The 24,544-nt window shown below is 43.7% G+C and overlaps 1 protein-coding gene across 1 annotated transcript in view; it reads left to right on the top strand.

Annotated features, from left to right (window-relative positions):
• Positions 1-24,544, top strand: part of LOC121865530 (homeobox protein MSX-1-like) — a 37,688-nt gene that overhangs the window by 6,680 nt on the left and 6,464 nt on the right. The window contains exons 2-4 of the mRNA XM_042365046.1: positions 4,097-4,227; positions 4,572-4,944; positions 15,164-15,333. Of these exons, the coding sequence (XP_042220980.1) occupies positions 4,097-4,227; positions 4,572-4,944; positions 15,164-15,333 (674 nt within the window). The remainder of the gene's footprint in view (positions 1-4,096; positions 4,228-4,571; positions 4,945-15,163; positions 15,334-24,544) is intronic.

The raw sequence follows: 24,544 nt of genomic DNA, 5'->3' as shown, positions 1-24,544 counted from the left end.
CAGGAGGGAGGGTACAGGAGGGAGGGTACAGGGAGATAATCAATGACGTTACATAATTCCAATAAACACATAGTGGGAGACCAGTAAGATTAGCTGGATTACAGGAGACGATGTAATCTGATTCATTTGACTACTCACCTGCCAGGTATGTACGTTGGTTTTGGCTGGGTTTTGACCAAGGAGGTTTTGACGGTAAGTTTTTTGAGCTGTGGTAATAGTATAGTGTTGGGTTTTAGCGTCTTGTGGAGGATGTAATTGTGGTAGAATCGTGTGGTGGATGTGATTGTGATATAGAGTCGTGTGGTGGATGTGATTGTGGTGGTAGAGTCGTGTGGTGGATGTGATTGTGGTGGTGGTAGAGTCGTGTGGTGGATGTGATTGTGATATAGAGTCGTGTGGTGGATGTGATTGTGGTGGTAGAGTCGTGTGGTGGATGTGATTGTGGTGGTAGAGTCGTGTGGTGGATGTGATTGTGGTGGTAGAGTCGTGTGGTGGTTGTGATTGTGGTGGTAGAGTCGTGTGGTGGATAAGCAGAAATATGGAAACTTAGATGACACCAGAAGGAATTTTAAAAGCCTTTGGAATACGAAACTACAGGAAAATACAAAAAAATCCACTGAAACAAAAATAAACAGAATACATAAGAAAATAAGGAGTCTGCAATAGGCCGGTTGGCCTGTGCCTGGCAGCTCCTGTCGAGAGTTACTACCACTCTCTATCATCCATGAATCTGTCCAGCCTCCTTTTGAAATTTTCCAGCGTTCCAGCACTTACTACAAAGTTGCTAAGCTTGTTCCACTCGTCCACCACCCTATTTGTGAACCAGTTCCTTCCTATCTCCCTCCTAAACTGAGATTAAACACAACAACTAGAGAATTACTTAACATTAACAATAAAGAAAATGAGAAAAACTGATTCATTGTGTGTGTGTGTGTGCTAATTATTCTCACGTTCTGAATACCTCTGAGATAGTGTCGCCATCATCAAGTTAAGACAGTGATGATGCATCTCTGTGAAAGATGATTTATTTACATTACACGAGACCCGAGACCCAGATACCACTGAAATTATGACACCTTCTGAGTTATATACTAATACCATAGAGGGTCGATCTATAAGGTTGATATACTTATTGAAATTAATACAGTAATAATATGGAAATAAAGGAATATATACTTAAGTATGAAAAATAGGAAGCCGGTTTTGTGTGAATATTTTCGGCTTTTAAATTTCCCATCAGACAAGCTGTAACGTACGTGTTTTCTTTGAGCTCTTTCAAGAATAAAACACTTTACAATTTAAACTTACGGCTTTCATCTTCAGAGAATTCGTTAAATAATCTACCGACTGTTTCTCTATTCTCGTTCAGTTACTTTTGTTACATTTCGATAATTCAGTGGGATAAGGCACCAACACATCCAGAACTAACAATTACCAAGTCTCAAGACACGATACATAAATTGGAAAAACGATTATTCTAAACTGATAACGTATTAACTCTCTTGTCTATTTGGTTCTGTTGTGTTTATTGTGGGTATAAATGAAGGGATTATTATGTCGATGTAAAAATAAGACTTTAAAGCAGTTTCTGGTTGATATGATTCCCGTCGGAATTATATAATGGAGGTGGGAGCCAAGTGTGAGGAAGGAAGACACTAGTCGATGGTTCATTGTCTAGTGTCTTATTGTAACTCTGGGAAAAAGACTTTCAGAATAGTAAAACGGATTGGTGACTTGTAGACCAAGTTCCTGAAATATAAAAAAAAGATTTAGAGAACGCTCGAGTTGTCCACCAGATACCAACAAGCCATGGTAGTAGTAGAGAACTTTTAAGACTCGTCCACAAGCAACAAGTAAACACACCAATTAAAATATAAAAAACAACATGGGAAAGTATAACATCATTTCTTATTCTCATCACTAATGGTTTGAATTATTGGCTGGCCACCTTGTCGACCGAGCCAATACTCTCTCTAAAATAAGTCACCACTTCTTTCAATCCCCAGGTTGAAATACTGAATTAGTAGCGGCTGACCTTTCAGACTGTGGCGTTTGAACTTTAAATCTGTGTTGAGAGACACGCGTGACATTCGAACTTCTGAACTGCGGTCATCCACACCGAAAAGTGTTGACTTTTGTATTGTAAACAGCGCTTAGTTGAGGACATGATTTGTGGTCCGCTTTGGCATTCAACCGTTCGACAGTTTGACGAATATAAAACCTATAACCTTTTTCTTCTTCAAATCTCTCTGTCTGTGTCTCTGGCCATCACACAGTCTCTCATTCTGATGAAACATTAACGCACCAAAGGCTAAACCACAGCACGGCGTCACTACCCAGAGCTTCTTGACTGATGGCTGAGTTTAACACCCACCTGCAGAAACCTCCACCGTGTCGCCCAACCCGGACAAAAGTTCCACTCTCGTCTCCCCGAAATTGACTGCCAGTGCTGGATAATTTGAATAATTGGGGACAAGTCACTTAGCAGTAGACTATCACACAAAAACTTTTCTCTTTATGCAATAATGAGTAAATGACACTGGTCTTTGGACGGCATTTTCTCAGTTGTTATCATGCCACCCCCTCGTCCCTCCTCCTCAGCACATGTTATGATCTCTCAGTATCTCTCTAGTTATTGTTTATATCTATCAGTTTACCAGTTATCATCAGTGTACTAACCATTGATCTGTTCTGTGTTACTTTCTTGTGATTTTTATTATCTCTTCCCTCATCTCTCTCTCTCTCTCCCTATGATCCTATCTTTCCCAATCTCTTCTCACTTCATTCCCAAGCTTAACGTCTCTCTCTCTCTCTCTCTCTCTCTCTCTCTCTCTCTCTCTCTCTCTCTCTCTCTCTCTCTCCTCCCATCTCTCCCCGCCCACTCTTCCCTACACACACTACACCTCCCTCCCGGCGCAGGAACTCCTCGACCAGGCACGGATTCTGTAATGACTCTGCCAAATTTCTCAATAACTTCAATTTACGTAAACTATTAATAGAAAATAATGTTATAATTTTTTGTGTGTGTGTATTTCCCGGTTAGTGAAGTAGTTTAATAAGATATCTCCCCCACTTCCCACCATTTCACGATTTTGGGAACGCGGAGGAGATGGCAACGTATCGTAAGCCAGACTTGTTCGCTTTGACCACAGGACGAAAGGGGGTAAAGTTTCCTTGGCTACAGCTGGTGTGACGTATCCTCTCTGGCTACTCCCTCCATATCATTTAATCTCTCCCTCTCTTGTCTCCCCCCTTTCCCTCACTCTTTCAATCTTCCCTTCTCCCTAGCACCTACTGTATTACAATCATTGACCACCACCACCACAACCACCTGCATCTCATCACCACCACAAATAATCCCATCAATAATAAACAAGGTATAGCTACCCCCCCCCCACATTTCTCCCTTCACCCTCCCCTCTCCTTCCCCATCACCCCCTACCATTGACCCCCTCCACCCTCTCCTCCTCTCTCCCCCTACAGGTGAAGCAGTAACTCACAACACTACACAATACTCCCGCCGACGCCGCTACACTCCCCTAAGACTCTCAGGGTAATGTATGGCTTGAAGACGGCGGCTCCAACTCCACCAAACTGTTCCACCGAATTACTGCCTTCAGCAACCCTCACTTAAACCAACTTCTCCACTTACATTAACCATTTATTGCCCACCTCCTCCATTTGTCTTTCGTCGCAAGAGGGAAGGAAGAGGGAGAGAGGGAGAGAAGGAAGGAAAGAGGGAGGGAGGGAAGGAAGGAGAAAGGTTAGGAGAGAAAAAGGAGACATGGCTAAAGTCAGCAAATTGGTCAGATGGGGGTGGGGGGGAGAACTCGACTCCCCGGCAGGTAAGAAGTAATCATTACCCAACACTCACCTGTCTGTCACCTGCTGGTAGTACAGGCAAGGTGATAAATTAACCCCCAGACAGGTGTTCCAATGTGTTGATCGATGGTGACTTCTGGGGGTCAGGTATATGTCTGTGTCTTTGTGTCGAGACCTTTTCCTGAAGCCGTGAAACACACACACACACACACACACACACACACACACACACACACACACACATAATGTCTCACAGCTTTTGTTGTTATTCCAGGATTGTCTATGGGCGGAGGTGGAGCTGGGGCGTACCTCCACCTGCCTCCCATGTTGGCCACCGTTCCTACCTCTCAGGGGGCGCCGCTCCCCAGGGTCCCCCAGGCGCTACACCCTCCCACGTTGCCACAGGTAAGACCCTCCTCCCACGTTCCAGAAGGTAAGATTCATTGTACGCTCCTACATGTAAGACCCCTCTCACCAATCAAGACCATATTCCACCAATTAAGACACCCTCCCACGGTCCAGAAAGTAAGACCCTCCTCCCACGGCCGGTAAGACCCTCCCCACCCTGTACAGTGTAGAGAGATACAACGATAAAGAGACTAACGATTTGTTTATTTAAGATCATAAACACACCTGGGGGACGAACACCTACAGGTAAAAGTTATTAGTGCAGGTATAAGTGCTACTGATCACCTGTAATTAACGTATTTACCTAACAATTAGTCTTCTCCCTCCCCCCATCTCCCCAGAGCCCAGTAGAGACCGTGATCGGGGCCGTCAGGGGTCGTGATCTGACCTCACCTACGGCATTGGGGGTCACCTCGCCCCTGCTGCCACCTCCACGCCCACACCACCCACGTATGCGTCGCAGTTTCACCATCGCCGACTTACTAGGGGGCGGAGACGACCATCTTGACGGAGGTACGACCAGCGACCTGCCAGCAACACACGACGGGTCACTTGGTCAGCTGGAAAGCCCCGCCCACATATATGATGATCAGGACCGCAACGACAACTTCTCTCCACAAGACGACACCTCTGATGGCTTCCAGGGCACCAACGACCACAGCTCCAGGTTCGAGTGGCTCCAGTGTACCCGCTACCACCCGCCCAAGCTGCCCAGTGAGTACCCGCCTCCAGTTTTCTTCCTCTGTGATTGTTTTGTCGTTGTGAAGGTTGTTTAGCTCGTCGGGGATGGCCTGTGCTCCGAGCTAGCTGTTAATATGGAGGCGCTAACCTAACCTAACCTAACATTGCGATCCTAGAATATAGTTTATTTAGGATAGATACATTAGGTTGGGTTATGTTAGATTAGGTTAGATTTAATTTAGTCGATTTTTAAACGATTTTACGACAACATAACGTGTGTGTGTCACTGATAGCCGCCATGTTAGGTAACAGTACACGGTAATGTATCCACCTCGTCTCTATTACCTGGTGATCGTGTTAATTATACCTAAGTATCACCTGTGTCACTCATCATACACACGCACTCATGCACATACATACATACTGTACATACGTACATACAACCATGCATACATACATACAAACCAATGTACATAAGAAGAACATAAGAAAATAAGGAGTCTGCAATAGGCTGGTTGGCCTGTGCTTCGCAGCTCCTGTCGAGAGTTACTACCACTCTCTATCATCCATGAATCTGTCCAGCCTCATTTTGAAACTTTCCAGCGTTCCCGCACTTACTACAAAGTTGCTAAGCTTGTTCCACTCGTCCACCACCCTATTTGTGAACCAGTTCATTCCTATCTCCCTCCTAAACCTAAACTTATCCAACTTAAATCCGTTGCTACGAGTCCTATTCTGCTCGGATATTATAAGAACTTTATCTATATCCCCTTTATTGATTCCTTTTACCCACTTAAATACTTCTATCATATCTCCCCGCACTCTTCGTCTTTCTAGGGAATGCAAGTTTAGTTTCTTTAACCTATCGTGATATGGAATCATTTTTGTCATTCTTCGCTGCACCGACTCTAGTGAATTTATATCCATTCTATAATAGGGGCACCAAAACTGAACCGCATAATCGAGGTGCGGCCTGACTAGCGCAAGATATAGTTGCAATAAGACCTCTGCACCCTTGTTACTTACACTTCTAGATATAAAACCCAATACTCTGTTTGCCTTATTTCGAACATTAACGCACTGTTTTCTAGGCCGTAGGTCCGGGCTTACAAGTACCCCTAGGTCTCTTTCACAAGTCGACTTCTCTAGGTTGATGTTGTTAAGGCTGTATACATTATAAGTATTTGTCCTTCCAATATTAAGTACGCTGCACTTGTTGGTGTTGAATTTCATTTGCCATTTTTCAGACCACCCCTGCAGTTTATTTAGATCCTCCTGTAATGCATTTGCATCCTGCCCTGAATTAATTTGCCGCCCTATTTTGGTGTCATCCGCAAACTTGCTTATGTCACTGCTGATCCCAGTATCTAGATCGTTTATGTAGATTATGAACAAGAGTGGGCCTCGTACTGACCCCTGGGGAACCCCACTGGTTACACGGCCCCACTCAGATTTAACACCATCTACGCTGACCCTCTGCGTTCTATCGGTGAGCCATGATTTTATCCAATTTAAAACTTTCCCCTCGATACCATGAGCCTTAATTTTTCTCAGAAGCCTCTGATGCGGTACTCTGTCAAATGCTTTGCTAAAGTCTAAGTAAATAACATCGTAATTTTCGTAATTATCTTCTACCTCGAAGACTTTCCTAAAAAACGTTAGCAGATTTGTTAGACAAGATTTTCCCTTTGTAAACCCATGTTGAGAGTCGTAGATTAATTTGCTTTTCTCTAGATGCGATCGGATGCTATCTGCTATAATTGATTCAAGAAATTTCCCCACTACTGACGTCAAACTGATCGGCCGGGGAGGAGCAGCTCAGAAATAGGTATAATGAACTATCAAGGAATGTTAAGAAAAATGTAAGGAAAGCAAAGAGACTATGAAATCAGAATAGCAAGAGAATCCAAGTTCTTTCCTTGTGGTTATCAGCTTATACCTGGATCACGTGCACTTACAGTGATTTACTTGCACAGTAAAGGAGAGTGAGATCAGGTCCCTATTGGGACAGTCCATGTCCACACACATTTAGGTCGTTAAGTAGTGACCCAACCTTTTACCTGGTTAAAAAAATTTAATCACAAAATTATCCAATTTTACTGTACATGTCATTACTCAAATTCATGTTGGCAGATTCGACATGTGTAATGATGACAAGAATAATCCCGGGCATCTTAATTTGTACTCCATCGAGAGACGTAGAGTGAGGGGCGATATGATTGAGGTGTGTAAATGGAAGTCAGGGTTAAACAAAGGTGATATAACAAAGGTACTCAAACTATCCAACCAGGGGCGAACTCGTAGCAATGGTTTTAAATTAGTCAAATTTAGATTTAGGCGTGAGATAGGTAAACATTGGTTTGGAAACAGAGTAGCGGATGAATGGAACAAGTTACCAAACATCATCATGAATTCGACACGCTGGATAGCTTTAAATATAGGTTGGATGGATGAATCCAGGTAAAAAAGTCACAGGTAAAAAAAGTCACAGGAAAAAAAGTCACAGGAAAAAAAGTCACAGGAAAAAAAGTCACAGGAAAAAAAGAAAAGTTAACTATCGAATTCTCACATTTTTTAAGGTTAATATGTCAATCAGTTTCAGTAAAGGAATATGCAGAACTGATGGTAAATTCATGAGTTTCGCTTAAAAATTATAAAATAGTACAAAAACATTAGATTCTTTGTATAATCGGGCTGGAATATTCGTCTTAATCATCAGCATTAAAAACACTGAATATACATGTAATGCCATGATATTCTGTAAGCTGTTTTCAATCTGTACATGTCATGTACTGTCAATAAATGACTGACTTAAATAATTTTGTTTGATTACCTTACTGTGCTTAAGATATTGAACAAAACGTGATTTGTTTTCACATACATGTAATGCCATCATATATAAATAGTGTTGTCAATGTATTGCCAGTTAATAACTGAATTAAAATATTTTCAGTTTTATTACTTTAATTGTTTATGGTACTTAAATAAACTGTGACTGACTTGAATATTTTTTTTGATTACCTGACTTTCTTTCTTAACCAAAATTGTGACTTTTTTGTGACTTTTTTCCTAGCCAAAATTGTGACTTTTTTTCTGTGACTTTTTTTCCTGTGACTTTATTACCGGCCACCGGATGGATATATCAGCGATAGGGGTTGAGTGTAAAAAGGTCTGTCTAATATGGGCCAATAGGTCCGCTGCAGTTTCCTTCATTCTTATGTTCTTGTGTACTAGAGTCTATAATGTTCCTACTGACGATTGAATTACATGATAAGATTGAGGACTGCATATTCGTAGAGCACGTAGGACTGTCTGGTCCACGGAGTAAGTAACACCTTTAAGTTCAGTGTTTATAGGAAGCCTACTAATGTGTGTTCATATATTCAGTATCATTCAGCCCACCATAATGCAGTCCGGCGCTCATTGATGAGTAATTTTTTAATATATCTATAATAATGGTTTGAATTTAAAGTACCCTAGGTGTTTTATAGACAAATGCCTTAACATCAGTAAGAAATATTTTCATAGCACTGATCCTAAACCTCCCTATGACAGTAAGAATCCCTTAGTATTACGATTTAAAAAACAAATCCTCTCAAATGCCTCTACAACTGAAACCCTGAAACGTGAATGTAAGATTTAGTAACTCATGCACTCTAAAACAAATGTTAATTAGAACCCGCCCCCCCCCCCCAACAATACAGGTGGCTGCATTTACAAGGTTCATTGCAATGAATGTAATCTGTTCTACTTAGATAAAACGGGTAAAAATCTTATAACTAGACTTAAACAACATAAATATAGTGCTAGGACAGGCCAGGAACCCAATGCTCTGTTCATTCATTTGAGAGATAATAAGCATTGTATTGACTGGGATAATGCCTCCTCAATATGACCTTGTAATTAAATCGTCGGTAGGAACATTATAGAATCAAGTCTCATTAAACATACCGAATCTGTCAACCTGAATGTGAGTAATGGCGTGTACAAATGGGATAATTTCGTGATTAGGAAGATTTGTAACCAGGTAAAGGGTTGGGTCACTACCTTATGACCTGAGTATGGTGGACACCTGCTGTGCCTAGGGACCTGATCTCACTCTCCTTCACTGTATATATTGGCTGAAGATGTGAATTACAAGAAAGCGTTTGGGAGCTTCGTTTTTTCTTTTTTTCTATGTAGTTATCAGCACGCGCACACACACACACACACACACACACACACACACACACACACGCACACACACACACACACACACACCTGAGCTCATCACAAGACACCCTAACTATACAGATCCTCTTAACTATACCCGTAACACACTACAAGACCAATTTAACCTACCTCATTCATCCCCACGGGCCAAACCTCCTTATCCCCTATCCCCCATCCCTACCACTGGCCCACCTATTCTCATCACCCCAGATCGGAATTCGTCTATAAGAGCCCCCCCCTCCCTCTTCACTATTGTCGTCTGGTAGTGGAGGTAGAAGCACTGGCCAAAGATCTCATCCAGTCTCTACTACTTGAAGACGTCACCAATGCAACTGTTTACAAAGTCCCTCTATTGTCCGCTCAAGATAATGGGTTTCATCCCTCTAGATATCGTCGATTACCTGTGTGGAGGGTCGTGGAGGGTACGGGGGAGGGTCGTGGAGGGTACGGGGGAGGGGCGTGGAGGGTACGGGGGAGGGGAGGGTACGGGAGGGGCGTGGAGGGGAGTGAAGGAAGGTGGGGTGGTGCCTGGAATGTGGTGGGGGGTCTTCAAGTGGACAGTGTCCGTCCGTCTCTCTCTCTCTCTCTCTCTCTCTCTCTCTCTCTCTCTCTCTCTGGGGAATAGAAAGGCATGTGTTGGTAGGAAACACACAATGCATACATGAATTCATATATGTATACATTCATATACCGATTAGGTGTATACATACTAAGAGAGGGATAGACACTTACACACACATACTCATATATAGACACAAAAATACACACACACACACACACACACACACACACACACACAAACACACACACACACACACAGGTAAGCAGCCAGGGTTGGTGATATCAGCTGACACCTTTCTCACTAATTGGTGTATTGTAACAACCTGCTCGTCCCCTCTCTCTCTCTCTCTCTCTCTCTCTCTCTCTCTCTCTCTCTCTCTCTCTCTCTCTCTCTCTCTCTCTCTCTCTCTCTCTCTCTACAGTACCTTTCAGTATTGCTCTTTCTCTCCTTCGTCTCTTCAACCTTTCTCTCTCTTACACTCCCCCTTCTTCCCTCTCTCTCACTTTCTCTCTTCGTTATTTTCTCTCATCTATCTCTCCCTTCCTCACCATAAGACAGGTAAGGACACACTATAAGTCACTATAAAAAAAAACTTAAATATATCACCATACGTCATACCTATACAAGACAGACACCATACTAAAGTCACCATGATGGATAGTGAGACACCATTCACAATACTTTATCAATGTCGTAATTTTGAGTATTATTAAATATCACCATCGTCACTATATTGCACCATACTTAGAGGGCATACGGTAGATTATATGTTAATGGTGTTTCGAAGCACCATAATCTCGAGGAAACACCATACACCATAGTTTGGGGAAAGTTTGTGTTTCAAATATTAGCTGTAGTGTCATAGTGTTTCATTAGGGGATAACACCATAACCCTGCACCATAACTCAACATTATAACTAAGACTCAGCAGCACCATAATTGAAGTCAAGTACCATAACCCAACACCATAAATGGGACCTTAGGACCATAAATAACACCACAGCACCATAATAAGACCTTTAACATCATTAATAAGATCCCTAACACCATAATAAGACCATTAACATCATAATAAGACCCTTAACACCATAATAAAAGACCCCTAACACCATAATATGACCCTTAACACCATAATAAGACCCTTAACACCATAATAAGACCATTAACACCATAATAAGACCCTTAACACCATAATAAGGCCATTAACACCATAATAAGACCCCTAACACCATAATAAGACCCATAACACCATAATAAAAGACCCTGCACCTCACGCCTCGCTTCACGGGTCTTGGAAGAAAGACTGGAAAAATATCGATAGGTTAAGGATACAATTTCGCGCGCCAATCTCACCATCCTGATCATCTAATTTCGCGCCACAGCCAAGATTATGTCGCCAGAAACCCGCCAAGTGAGCCGCCCGAAACACGCTCATAGCCACGCCATACAGTGCGCCTGGCTATAACGTCTGCTGGATATAGTGAAGGGGGGAGGATTATCATAGTGCATTAGTTAAGGTTGTGAGTTAGTTATGGTGAAAATTTAGTTGTAGTGTGAGTTAATTATATTATGAATTTGTTGTATAGTAAATAAAATATCGAGTAAATGAATACAACTAAATTTGGTTATTATAAAAGGTCTATTTTTGAAGATGTGAGTTATTATAATTGACCTCCTGACCTCTGACCTTACCTCGTGACGTCACCAGTCCATTAAATATGCTAATGAAGGTGTCTATTGTTGTTTAAGAGATACGAGTGACCCAAGTTTATAAAGAGACAAATTACTAATGCTTTTCAATACAACACCGCCACCACCAACACACTCCACCACCAACACACTCCATCATCAACACACTCCATCATCAACACACGCCATCATCAACACACGCCATCATCAACACACTCCACCAGCAACACACTCCACCAGCAACACACTCCACCACCACCAACAACAACACCAACACATACCACCACCAACACACGCCATCATCAACACTCGCCACCACCAACACACTCCACCACCAACACACTCCATCATCAACACACTCCATCATCAACACACGCCATCATCAACACACGCCATCATCAACACACTCCACCAGCAACACACTCCACCAGCAACACACTCCACCACCACCAACAACAACACCAACACATACCACCACCACCAACAACACACAATACATCACTACAACCACACTCCACTACCACACCCCACCACCACACTCCACCACCACACTCCACCACCACCACACCCTTAAATAATACATGGACTGTGGCTTCTATCCTTCCTCCGGCGGCCACACTGTCTTGCTGAGGTCACACAAGTTACAATCTGGCCTTTGTAAACCTTTGGCTGGGGATAAATACACCAAAGTTAATGATATTGTTTTGTTTACCTTCTGTTGTTGTTGTTATTCTTTGCTGTTCTTGAATGCTGTTTTGTTTACCTTCTGTTGCTGTTATTGTTGTTGTTTGCTGTTCTTGGATGCTGTTTTGTTTACCTTCTGTTGTTGTTGTTATTCTTTGCTGTTCTTGAATGCTGTTTTGTTTACCTTCTGTTGCTGTTATTGTTGTTGTTTGCTGTTCTTGGATGCTGTTTTGTTTACCTTCTGTTGTTGTTGTTGTTTGCAGTTGATATTGCTGTTGTTATTGTTCTTTGCTGTTCTTGAATCCTGTTTTGTTTACCTTCTGTTGCTGTTATTGTTTGTAATGCTGCTGCTGTTGTTACTGTTGTTTGCTGTTTTTAGATGCTGTATTGTTTACCTACTGTTGTTAATGTTGATGTTGCTGCTGCTGTACAAGAGCAGGTGAGCGGGCAAGGGTATTGTTTTAAGTCAGTGTTTGCTGCAGTTAACCTTTTCTAGCTTTCTTGTAGTTTTACTGTATAGCTGGTGTGTGTGTATGTGTGTGTGTGTGTGTGTGTGTGTGTGTGTGTGTGTGTGTGTGTCTCTCTCTCTCTCTCTCTCTCTCTCTCTCTCTAGCACGCCAGCACACTAACACACACACTACTCATACCAAACAAAGATCGTTCCAATAATTCACATCCCGTTTCAAAGAGTTTAGATGGCCTGTCACACTCTCAAAACAAAATACCAGCGTTCCAATAATTCAAGATCTTCTCCTACACTTGATGGACTGTAAGCCAGGAGAAAGGTTAAAGGGATGATGCCAACGAGATGGACATATAATTTACGTACAGTTCACCAGCTGAATCACGATCACCACGGACTTGTTCTTATCGTCTTTCCTCTCGTCCTTATTTTTGTTAGGGGTTATTTCTACTTCATGCCGTCCTTGTGTTTGTGTCATTGAGTCCGTTTGTGTGATCTTGAGTCCGTTTATGCGTTCTTGTCCATTTTTATGTCCTTAAGTCCGTTTTTTGGCGTCAGCGCGTCTGTCTGTGCGTCCGTTCCTATCCTAACTGACTGACAAGAGAGTACAGTCAAGCAATACAGACAGATCGGGTGTCTAGCATTGCGTGTTGGAAGACAGAGGGAGGTGCATAGCTGTGGCTGGCTGTGGGTGCATAGCTGTGGCTGGCTGTGGCTGGCTGTGGGTGCGGCTGTGTGGGGGAGAGAGGGAGAGGTTAGTCGTAGATGGTGAGAGTGAGAGGCATATAGAGAATGAGGGGTAGAGAGAGAGAGAGAGAGAGAGAGAGAGAGAGAGAGAGAGAGAGATATTAAACTTAACCTCATTCACTAATATTCTGTCGCAGATATAAAAATACCATCTATTATAATTACTTTTATTATTATTATTATTATTATTATTATTATTATTATTATTATTATTATTATTATCACTACATTTCGCCCTAATTACAATCTTTATCAAATACGTCACCCCTTAAATTAAATAAAACAATTAATAATTATAAGAAAAATAAAAATAAAAAACTACATAAAAAAATCCCTCAGTACACCTGGCTGGGTCGTGAGTTTACCTGTAGGTTGGCCCCGGTCAGGTGAGTTTGTCCTCAGGATGTCCTAATTAACACCATAACCTGTTCCAGCCCCTCCACCTTCATCACCTGATCCTCATCGTCACCCAATTATTAATATCTCTCTCTTGTAGATACTATCTCTCAGCTCCTTTAGAGAGATTTTGAGGTAGTGTCTCTCTCACTAAATTCAATTGTTATTATTATCTCGTTCTTGAAGTAAATGTCTCTTAGCTTCTTAGAGATTTGTAGGTTATGAGACTTTACTTCTCTTTGTCTCTCTCTCTCTCTCTCTCTCTCTCTCTCTCTCTCTCTCTCTCTCTCAGAATCAATTTAAGGAGTTTTCTAATTCTTGAACATTCTAACCTAACCTAACCTAACCTAACCCCCAAAACCTATTTAATCTTAAGGTGATATAATCTTGGAGGGGGGGGGAGGGGAGCTAATCTTCAGGTGACTCTTACTGTTGTTACCCGTCGTGGCCGCAGGAGTTCCCACGGAGACACAACAAGCCAGAAGAGTCCTTGTCACATGACTGGGTGGTCTTGAGGTAAGGAAAGTCGTCAATGGCCAGGTGATGAAGATGGTGACAGCTGAGGCAAGAGGGAAGGGCAGAATGGTGATGGTGTGTGATGATGGTGATGACGGGGCGTGGTGGTGGTGGTGGGTATAGGGAAGAGGAGAAGGACGAGGAGGATGAAGGAATAAGAACAGGAGGTGCCAGGAGTATATGATGAAGGAAGAACAGAAGTAGTAGTTGAAGGAAGGACAGAGGTGGGGGGGGGGAGATATAGCAAGAGATGGTCACTCAACCTATATACCACAAGGGTCATTATAGTAATAACAGAAGGTGACCAACTTGTGGTATGTTAATGTGGTATTGTGTGGTTGGTGTTATGATGTGGTGGGGTGGTATGTGGTGTTGTGTGGTTGGTGTTATGATCTGTGGTGGGATGGTATGTGGTATTGTGTGGTTGGTGTTATGATCTGTGGTGGGGTGGTATGTGGTATTGTGTGGTTGGTGTTATGATCTGTGGTGGGGTGGTATGTGGTATTGTGTGGTTGGTGTTATGATCTGTGGTGGGGTGGTATGTGGTATTGTGTGTCATAAATACCTATACCCTGGTACCCCAATATGTTAATTAGGTATGGTTCTTCAGGGTATATTTTTAGTATATTGTGGAATGTTATTATGTAAATGGATTATCTTTGTGTCTCTCTGTCTTTGTATATCTCCCGTTATCTCTCTGTCACTCTCTTTCAGTCTTTCTTTCTCTCTCTCATCTTTTCCTCCATCCCTCTCTTCCTCTTCCTTCCCTCTATCTCCTCCTGTCTCTCTCTCTCACCTCCAATTCGCTCGTTATATCTCTCTCTCTCTTCCTTCCTTCAATCTCCCTCCTTAACACTCTCTCTTCCTTCCCTCCATATCTCCCTCTCCCTCTTCTTCCCTCCATCTCCCTCCATAACACCCCTCCCCCTCTACCCTCCCTCCATCACCCTCCAACACGACTCACCGCCCTTCACCCCCAGCAGGAGTGAAGCGCCGTGAGGGTGGTCAGAAACGCAAGTTGGGACGGAACCCTCGAGTACCCTTCTCCTCCTCTCAGCTGGCAGCTCTTGAGGCTCGCTTCAGGCAGTCACAGTACCTCTCCTCCTGTGACGTGGCTGACCTCTCCGCCCTCCTCAACCTCACTGAGACAAGGGTAAGTACAACCTCCAACCTCCAGTCATATACATTTGTTTCCTGCCATACACATCTCTGGTTTATGTATTCTTACTATGTATACTTGTAGTTTTATGTATATTTAAATGCGTGTGACTAATCGTGTTTTTTTTTAGACATTAATTCATTATGTATACTTGAATGTTTGTTTTTCTTATATGTATATTTCGTGCTGTATATAATGTATACTAAAACGTTTGTGACTTGCATGTATACCTGGAGATGTATATAAAACGGAAAGTGTGTGTGTGTGTGTGTGTGTGTGTGTGTGTGTGTATGTTGATTTAATACATCCTCTTTAGATTTTTAAGGACCAATCACCTCGAGTTTCTTGATCGATACATGTTTGGTACTGGTCTAGAATCCCACAGGGGGGGTGGGTGAAAGGGAGGAGGAAGGGGAAGAAGGGAGGAGGGAAGGAGGGAGAGAGGGAGATAGTGTACAGAGTGTGACAGGAGGAACAATAGGCGCCATTCTAAAGGCCGTGGGAGACGTCACTCCTATAATGGCGGCAAGGTTGGTCGATTACCTGTGTGGGGTGTGCATGGGGTAGGGGGGCAGCACGCGGAAAACTATGCCACAATACCCCCTGCTGTGCCACCCTGCTATACCCTGCCACCCACGTCGCCCCACACTCGAGGTCCCATCACCCATACTATGATAGAGAACCCACGGAACAACGTAATTTTACCCACTGTGGGCCTCTAATCTAAACTCCTCAATGGCAGCAGTGATTGGCTCAGGGTTTTCAGTGTGTGATGAGGGGAGAGGGGTGGTGATGGTGGGGGAGAGTGTGTGGTGATGGTGGGGGAGGTGGTGGTGATGATGGGGGAGGGAGTGGGTGGTGATGGTGGGGGGGAGGGAGTGGTTGGTGATGGTGGGGGGAGGGAGTGGGTGGTGATGGTGGGGGAGGGTGGGGGTGGCGATGGTGGGGACGGAGTGTGGTTGGTGATGGGGGAGGGTGGGTGGTGATGGTGGGAGGGGTGGGTGGTGATGGTGGGGAAGGGAGTGGTTGGTGATGGTGGAGGAGGGAGTGGTTGGTGAAGGTAGGGGAGGGGGTGGCTGGTGATGGTGGGGGAGGGAGTGGGTGGTGATGGTGGGGGAGTGAGTGATGGTGATGAGAGAGTCAGTGGTGGTGATCACTTGGTCGCCAACAATACAATTCTCACTGTTAGTACTGGATACGACCTAACCTAACCCGACCCAGGAACCCTAACATAACCTAACTCAACCCGAGCCAACCTAATCTACCCTAACCTAACCTAATCTAATCTACCCTAACTTACCCTAACCTAACCTACCGTAATCTAACCTATCCTAGCCTAACGAAACATAACCTAACACAAAATTAACATTACCGTAACCTAATCCAATCCATCCAAAACTAATCTACCTTAACCTAACCTAACCTAACCTAACCTAACCTAACCTAATATAAGAATGGAGGAAACTGCAGCGGGCCTATTGACCCATACTGGGCAGTCCCATTTACACCTAGCCCCTATTGCTCATATATCCATTCAACCTAAGTTTGAAGCTATCCAGTGTATTCGAGTTAATGATGATGTTCGGTAACTTGTTCCACTCATCCCCTACTCTGTTTCCAAACCAATGTTTACCTATCTCGCCCCTAAATCTAAATTTGTCTAATGTAAAACCATTGCTACGAATTCGCTCCTGGTTGGATAGTTTGAGTACCTTTGTTATATCACCTTTGTTTAGCCCAGACCTCCATTTATACACCTCGATCACATCGCCCCTCACTCTACCAAACTCAACCTAATCTAACTCAACCTAAACTAACCTTATCAAATATTTCCCCAAAAAATAATTAAATTCCACTTTACACTGATTTTAAATGACCCTCAACCTTGTATTCATCTATTTAAACCATCTAATTTATAACCATTTACTAATTACTTTTACTCAATTATCAAAGAAAATTATTAAATTTGGCTCAACGACGCTAATTACTCCTCCTCCTCACCTGCGCTGGACACCTTCGTCAGGTAGTGAGAGATCTGTATCATTCCTCCCTCCCTTCCCCCCTTCCCCCCTTCCCTCCCTCCCTCCCTTCCCCCCTTCCCTAACCCCCTTCCCTCCCCCTCCTCCCTTCCCCTTCCCTAACCCCCTTCCCTCCCTCTCCCACCCCCCTCTCTCCCTCCCCTACCTCTGGATCACAAGGTATTATCAGCAGATGTGAGAGGCTAAGAGGTGCGCTACATGGCTCATTATTAAACGTAAACACCAGATAGACAGGTGAGGAGACATGTGTTTATGGTCCACCTTACCTGAGATCCAACGAGATACCTGGATTATCAAGGAAGAACCTGCCTGCTGGGGTGGGTGACGGAGGGATGAGATGTGTGTGTGTGTGTGTGTCTCTCTCTCTGTTGATCTCTTAGTTTCATCTCCTTATCTTCTTTCCAGAGAGGTTTATTGATCTGTTTAAGAGATAATATCATCTGTTTTGTATCTTGTGATTATCGGATCTCTCTCTCTCTCTCTCTCTCTCTCTCTCTCTCTCTCTCTCTCTCTCTCTCTCTGTCATGACCTTTCTATATGGGTTACGGCATAAATAAATTAATATATAGAATTCGAGACCTGAGGTGAATTAGCCGTCACACACACACAGATAGATAGATAGATAGATAGATAGATAGATAGATAGATAGATAGATAATAGAAAGACAGATAGATAGATAGACAGATAAATAGACGGATATATAGAATGTCTCTCTCTCTCTCTCTCCATGAGCTAGACATACACCCGGTAAAGGCCACACTACTCCATTACAACATACTCCTAGTGATGAAGCTCAGTGTTTTTAAACTTGACATTCAACCCTGAAATCAAGTCAGCAGCGTCGTTAAGCGATGAATACTGCAGTCAGTCAAACAGACAAGCTCATTATTTGTGTTATTTAGTCGCTGTCTGTGGCCATTATTGAGGAGACCTGAGGCACAGTACAACTCATGCACAGGAGAGCGTGGTGCTGTACCTGGTCATACCTGTAGAGTGACCAGGTGTATGTGTGTATGTATGTATGTATGTATATATAAAACATGACGTCACTCAAGGCCAAGATGACGACGATTAAATACAAGAGGTTTTATTTACTTATAATTAGTAATAATAATATATTTGGCAACTATCAGACCAATAGTGAGGAAGCATAATGTATAAATACTAAGAGAAGGAGGAGGAGGGCTTAGTTACTGCTAAGCTGCCACAGGGTGTATATATGACATTAATAGCTGGGGTATCTACACTATATCCACTATACTGGGCCTATTATCATCACTATCATCACAATCAATACTACTATCACCATCAGAGAGGGAGAGAGAGAGGGGTAGGGGCGTTGTCTCCATGTTATCTGCCTGCCATTTCACTCTAAGCAGATTACCACCACGTACAGCAGATGCTCACTGCTGCCACACTACTGACTGCTGCTGCACGGTGAGAGAGAGAGAGAGAGAGAGAGAGAGAGAGAGAGAGAGTATCAGATAACTTGCAAGACACGGTATATGGGGGTCTGGCCTGTACACACCACCACACCCTTCTCCCCTCCTCCCCTCCCTCACCACCACCACACCCTTCTCCCCTCCTTCCCTCCTCCACCACTACCACACACCCTTCTCCTCCTCCCCTCCCCCACCCCCCCACCCTTCTCCCCTCCTTCCCTCCTCCACCACCACCACACCCTTCTCCCCTCCTCCTCCTCACCACCACCACACCCTTCTCCCCTCCTCACCACCACCACACCCTTCTCACTCTTAAACCCCTGATGTGACCCCCCTACATCACTCCGTCACTCCTGTACCTCACCTCGGTCACTCCTGTACCTCACCCAGTCACTCCTGCCTCGTGACGTCCCTGCATCCCAGCTCGCGTGTGTCTGTGGTGAGATGCACGACGGGGGTGTAACCAGAGGACACCTCCCCCCCCGTCTCTACCCCACCCCCATACACACACACACACACACAAGCCATGAAAAGTAACAAGAGATGAGTATTTGAGGGAAGATGTGTGTGTGAGTGTCATGTTCTCTATATGACCCCTAAACCCCTGATATGACCACTTAAACCCTGATATGACCACTTAAACCCTGATATGACCCTTAAACCCCTGATATTACACTTAAACCCCTGATATGACATAAACCCTGATATGACACTTAAACCCCTGATATGACCACTTAAACCCCTGATATGACCCCTTAATCCCCTCATATGACCCCCTAAACCCTGATATGACCCTTTAAACCCCTAATATGACCCCTTAAACCCCTGATATGACCCCTTAAACCCCTGATATGACCCCTTAAACCCCTGATATGACCCCCCTAAAACCCGACAGAGATACACACAGCTGACATTAGGTGACTCAGTACTTCCACCAACTGTCGCAAGATGGCGGGCAAGTCAGTCTGTCGTCACCATCACTACCGTCCGAGTTACTGTCCACGACAATAACTTATGATCTGAGCTGTGACTTTACTAATAATAATACCGTCACTCTTTGTCGTTCTTGTTACCTTCAGCATAGGACCCCTTCACTCCCCTTCTCTTCAACATAGGACTCCATCACTCCCCTTCTCTTCAGCATAGGACCCCATCACTCCCCTTCTCTTCAACATAGGACTCCCTCACTCCTCTTCCCCCCACTTACCTCCTTCATTCGACCCCTCACTACTCTTCCCTTCGCCATTCGACCCCTTCACTCCCCTTCTCTTCAACACAGGAGCCCCTCACTCACCTCTCCCTCGGTCCTCTTTAACGGATGGGCTACCTCCCCACCCAAACCCAGCTGCATCTCCCCATTCCGCTGGGAGGGGGGTGGGATGGAGTAGTTAAGAGTGGGAGGGCATTGATGGAAGGTACAGTGGGATGGCGTGGATGGATATATGGGAGAGGAGGTGGGAGAGAAAGGGAGAAGAGAAATGTTACTGTGGGAGGACATGAGAAGATAGGGAAAGGAGGAGAGGGAGAGATTGGTTAGTGAAAAGGCTGGGAAGAGGAGTAGAAAGAAGAGGAGGAGGAGGGAATCACGCCTCGATCTCATTACCAGCTTAAGAGATTATCCATCCGAAGTTTGTACACACTCGTCCATCTGTGTGTGTGTGTGTGTATGTATGTGTGTGTGTGTGTATGTATGTATGTGTGTGTGTGTGTGTGTGTGTGTTTAACGTTACAATATAGAAACATTAACAACTTCGTGGATATCTAACCTAACCTAACCTTAACCACCAGGATGATAATTTTCCCCTACTGTAAAATCAACTACTAACTATTTATTTTCATCTAGTAAATACTAAGTAAACATTTCGACTTTCGCAAAAAAACAATTGTCATCTTTTCGTCTTATAACTTAAAGCGACTCAGTTAAATACAAACACAGATCTCCAGCTACGAGGGATATTTTTTTTTTTTTACACACGGAACCTTAACCTTTAATATTATGGTTCGTGTCGTGTAAGAAGATAGTAAATTAGCCCAGTGGTCGTCATTATAATGCAAGAGGGATTAAATTTTTGACCCCGCGGGGCCTCGACGGAAATTGATTTAGGCTCGTATGTGGAGGTAAACAATGATGGCGTCTATTCCCACCGATTCTTTGCCTCTTTTTTATAGGATATTTTTTCCCTCCCCTCCCGTCCTACCTGAGGGAAAAATATAATTAATAACCCAAAAAATATTGATTATTGATTAAGATACTTGGTTACTGTACCTGGGCCTTGTTGTGGTGACGTCTTACAGGTGATTATAACAGTACGTGGTTGGAAAGGTCCTGGGGGTAAGATTATGACGTGTCGTAGTTATAAGCATCTTGTTTCCTGGCTGCTGACGTAGTTGTTGTCACTGTAAGGTTAGGTTAAGTTAGTTTAAGTAGGAGGTCAGGATATATTTGATTGGTTCATTTTGTTGCGTCTTAAATCACTAACAACACTCGATCTTGTCACCTGGGGTCAAACACAGCGTCAGGGTGACAACTCATTAACACAACGTAGTAGCTCTAGTATAACATTTACTGATATTATACCTCACTGGACAAGAGTAACATATGCTCATTTTTGGTTCAATTCAACTTTTGTACATCAGGAAATCACGATGAATGAAAACGGGGGTTGGATGATTAACTCGGCGGTTGGCAGGCCTGTCTTTTCCCGCCATTGAGGTGCGTTGAGCGTGTGATCCGATACGACGTTTAGCCGATTGAACCCACCAGGGATAACGGACAACCTCGCCATGTTATTTTAATTTTATTTCATGTATTATGAGCCGTATATACTCCGGAAATAGGTCGGTTTTTTCCTCCGTGTTGGTGGAGTGTGATGCGGCGGAGTACAAGGGATAGCGAGCAGTAATTTGTAACATACCTCTTGTTTACGTATCATAACACGGCCCCCTGATGGCTGACCCGGGAATCACGCCACCAGATGGACTCTCACCTCCCTACCTCCTAAACTAATTTAAATTCCTTTAATGTAGTTTCCTCCCACGGTGTTTTGATAATGACGTTATTGAAGAATTAATTACAAAATATTACCTTTAGCCCAGAAAAGCAGAATATTGTCAATTTGGAATTATTTAGAATTTTTTTCAGGTCAGAGGTGCAAAGTTGACTAGAGACTTTTTAGAACCAGTGTGAGTGTATGTAAGTTTATTTATGGGTGTAAAGACGTTTATAATGCGTTTATGGACCTAAATATCAATCTTATGTCAAATTTAAACCTCTGGCATAACTCTTCAATAATAATAATAATAATAAAACAACCCTCAAAGTCCCTCACAGACGTACAGACACTCTAAAGAATGTTTTTGTTGGTATTTCACGAGACTGATAACAACGACAGTAATGGGTGGTTAGGTTACCCCCAGGAGCTCGCTAGGACGTGTGTGGTGTAGGCCAGGGAGGAGGAGGACCACTACTACCACACAATACAACCCACACTAACTAATTTTTCGAGCCTAATAATGAACACTGGCTGAGATACATTCCAGGATTCCTCACGTAACAATTTCATTCATGGAAAACAAAGTGATCAAGTTAGGAGTGGTCAGGAGGTATTGTGGCCGAGTACTGGACCGTCCAGCCTCGAGTGGGAGCCATTTAAGGGAGGACACTCACTGCTCCATGCCCCGTCGCCAGCCCCTCCATCTCCCTTAGCTCCCCTCCACCATCCCCTTTACCCTTAACTGGTGCCCACCTGTCCCTAATACACACAATAACCGTCATTATAATACAGTTACACAGAGGTAATAGTCGTGTACCTCATGCTCACCCCTCCACCTTCAGGCTGCCATGGGATAACCACCTTACGGTGCACCGCCTTAAGGTTGATATTCCAATAGCAACCGACACCCGCCGTCCCAGCCACCCTAACAACAGGCTGTTGAAAAACGACTCTTGTGTTACTCCTCAATAGAGTCGATACTTCCAATTGATACGCGTTTCTCCTCTACACGGTTATGGTTACTGGTATAATCAACTTTAAGTCATCACGTAATAAGATCGATATTACTATATTTCCCACGTCCCATTCCGAGATCATATTGAATAAATAGTTTATGTATCGTCTCTTGGTGAGATAACGCCGCCACTTGGTGATCAGTCGACCAATCACGAGTGCTGAACGATGCACCAATCACGTGTGTTATCTACTGCCCCTAGCTGCCCCTTCCCTTCTCTCAACCCCCCCCTCCAGGCCTCCCCCCTCCCTCCAGGCCTTCCCCCTCCAGGCCTCCCCCCCCTCCAGACCCCGTGAGTGATGTGAAGTGATTCCCATCTTAAATATCCTGCTATTCATGTCACTAAGTCGTGTTTTTATGAGTTGTGACTGGTTGTGGATGTTGGTGAGGTGAGTGAGGCGGTGAGGGGTGTGGCAGTGATGAGTGAGGACTGGGGGATAGAAGGGGTGAGGGCCCTCTTGCCTCATCCTCACACCACAGGACCAGCTGGTGTGTGTGTGTTGTTTACATTGTCAGCTGTTGCCCCGCGAGACCAGGTGATGACGTCATACCTGGTTCCTGAAGTAGTGACGTGACAGAGAACACTGATACAAGACGGTGACATGACATAGGGGGGGTAATGACGTGACATAGGGGGTGATGACATGACAGGGAGGTGATGACATGATAGGGAACACTGATACAAGACGGTGACATGACATAGGGGGGGTAATGACGTGACATAGGGGGTGATGACATGACAGGGAGGTGATGACATGATAGGGAACACTAATACAAGACGGTGACATGACATAGGGGGTAATGACATGATAGGGAACACTGATACAAGACGGTGACATGACATAGGGGGGGGTGATGACGTGACAGGGAGGTGGTGACATGACATTTTGTAAGTGATAAGTACCGTACCTATACCGAAATAAGTAACATAACCAGAAAGGAGCAAAACACAACTCACGTTACTTAAAAGAAGAAACTCCCTCGAATGTTACTTACCAAAACGACGTAAAATTAAAATCTTTTTGAACTAAGTAAAAAAAAATAAAATAAAAAATAAGATCTAAAAAATCTAAAAAAAAAAAGAAAAAAAAATACAACACAAAGAAAATCAGAATAGTTAATAAGATCCCAAAGTCCTTCAGAAAGATACAAAAATATCCAGGGAATTTTGTCCTCAACCATACAGCTAAACACGCGTCCCAGAGTACACAATTACGTAACCATTATCCGACATTTTTTTTTTTTTAAGGAATAATCTTTTAATTCCTTTACCTGTGTGTTGTTCGTGAGACCATTCAGCTGATCACAAATGTCTCGACCATTTTAAAGTCTTGTTCTTTTTACGACTCAAACAGCGTCTTTTGAGGGTCAGGGGAGGAGGTGGGGTCTGGTGTTGGGGGGGAGAGATGGTGGGGGTAGGGGTGAGGAGGGGGTGGGGAGAGGAGAGGAGGAGGAGGAGGAAGAAAAGGAAGAAGAGAGATATTTAAAGTAGAATACCTCAAAGGCAGTGAACCATATAACTTTATCTATGAGGAGAAATACACGCAATACACACTTGTAGTATGAACTGTATACGATAATATACACAAATTAACCCTGTGTATACATCACTTGAGACATACTTAAGGAATGTGTATGTCTTTTCTCTTATCAGTATAATAACGTGAATTATATGAGTATGGTGGGGTAGATTATGTTGTATAATGAAGAAGGAA

The sequence above is a fragment of the Homarus americanus genome, unplaced genomic scaffold (genome assembly GCF_018991925.1).
Source record: "Homarus americanus isolate GMGI-L3 unplaced genomic scaffold, GMGI_Hamer_2.0 scaffold25483, whole genome shotgun sequence".
NCBI classification, from domain to species: domain Eukaryota; kingdom Metazoa; phylum Arthropoda; class Malacostraca; order Decapoda; family Nephropidae; genus Homarus; species Homarus americanus.
This window is presented reverse-complemented; position numbering and strand designations above follow the sequence as displayed.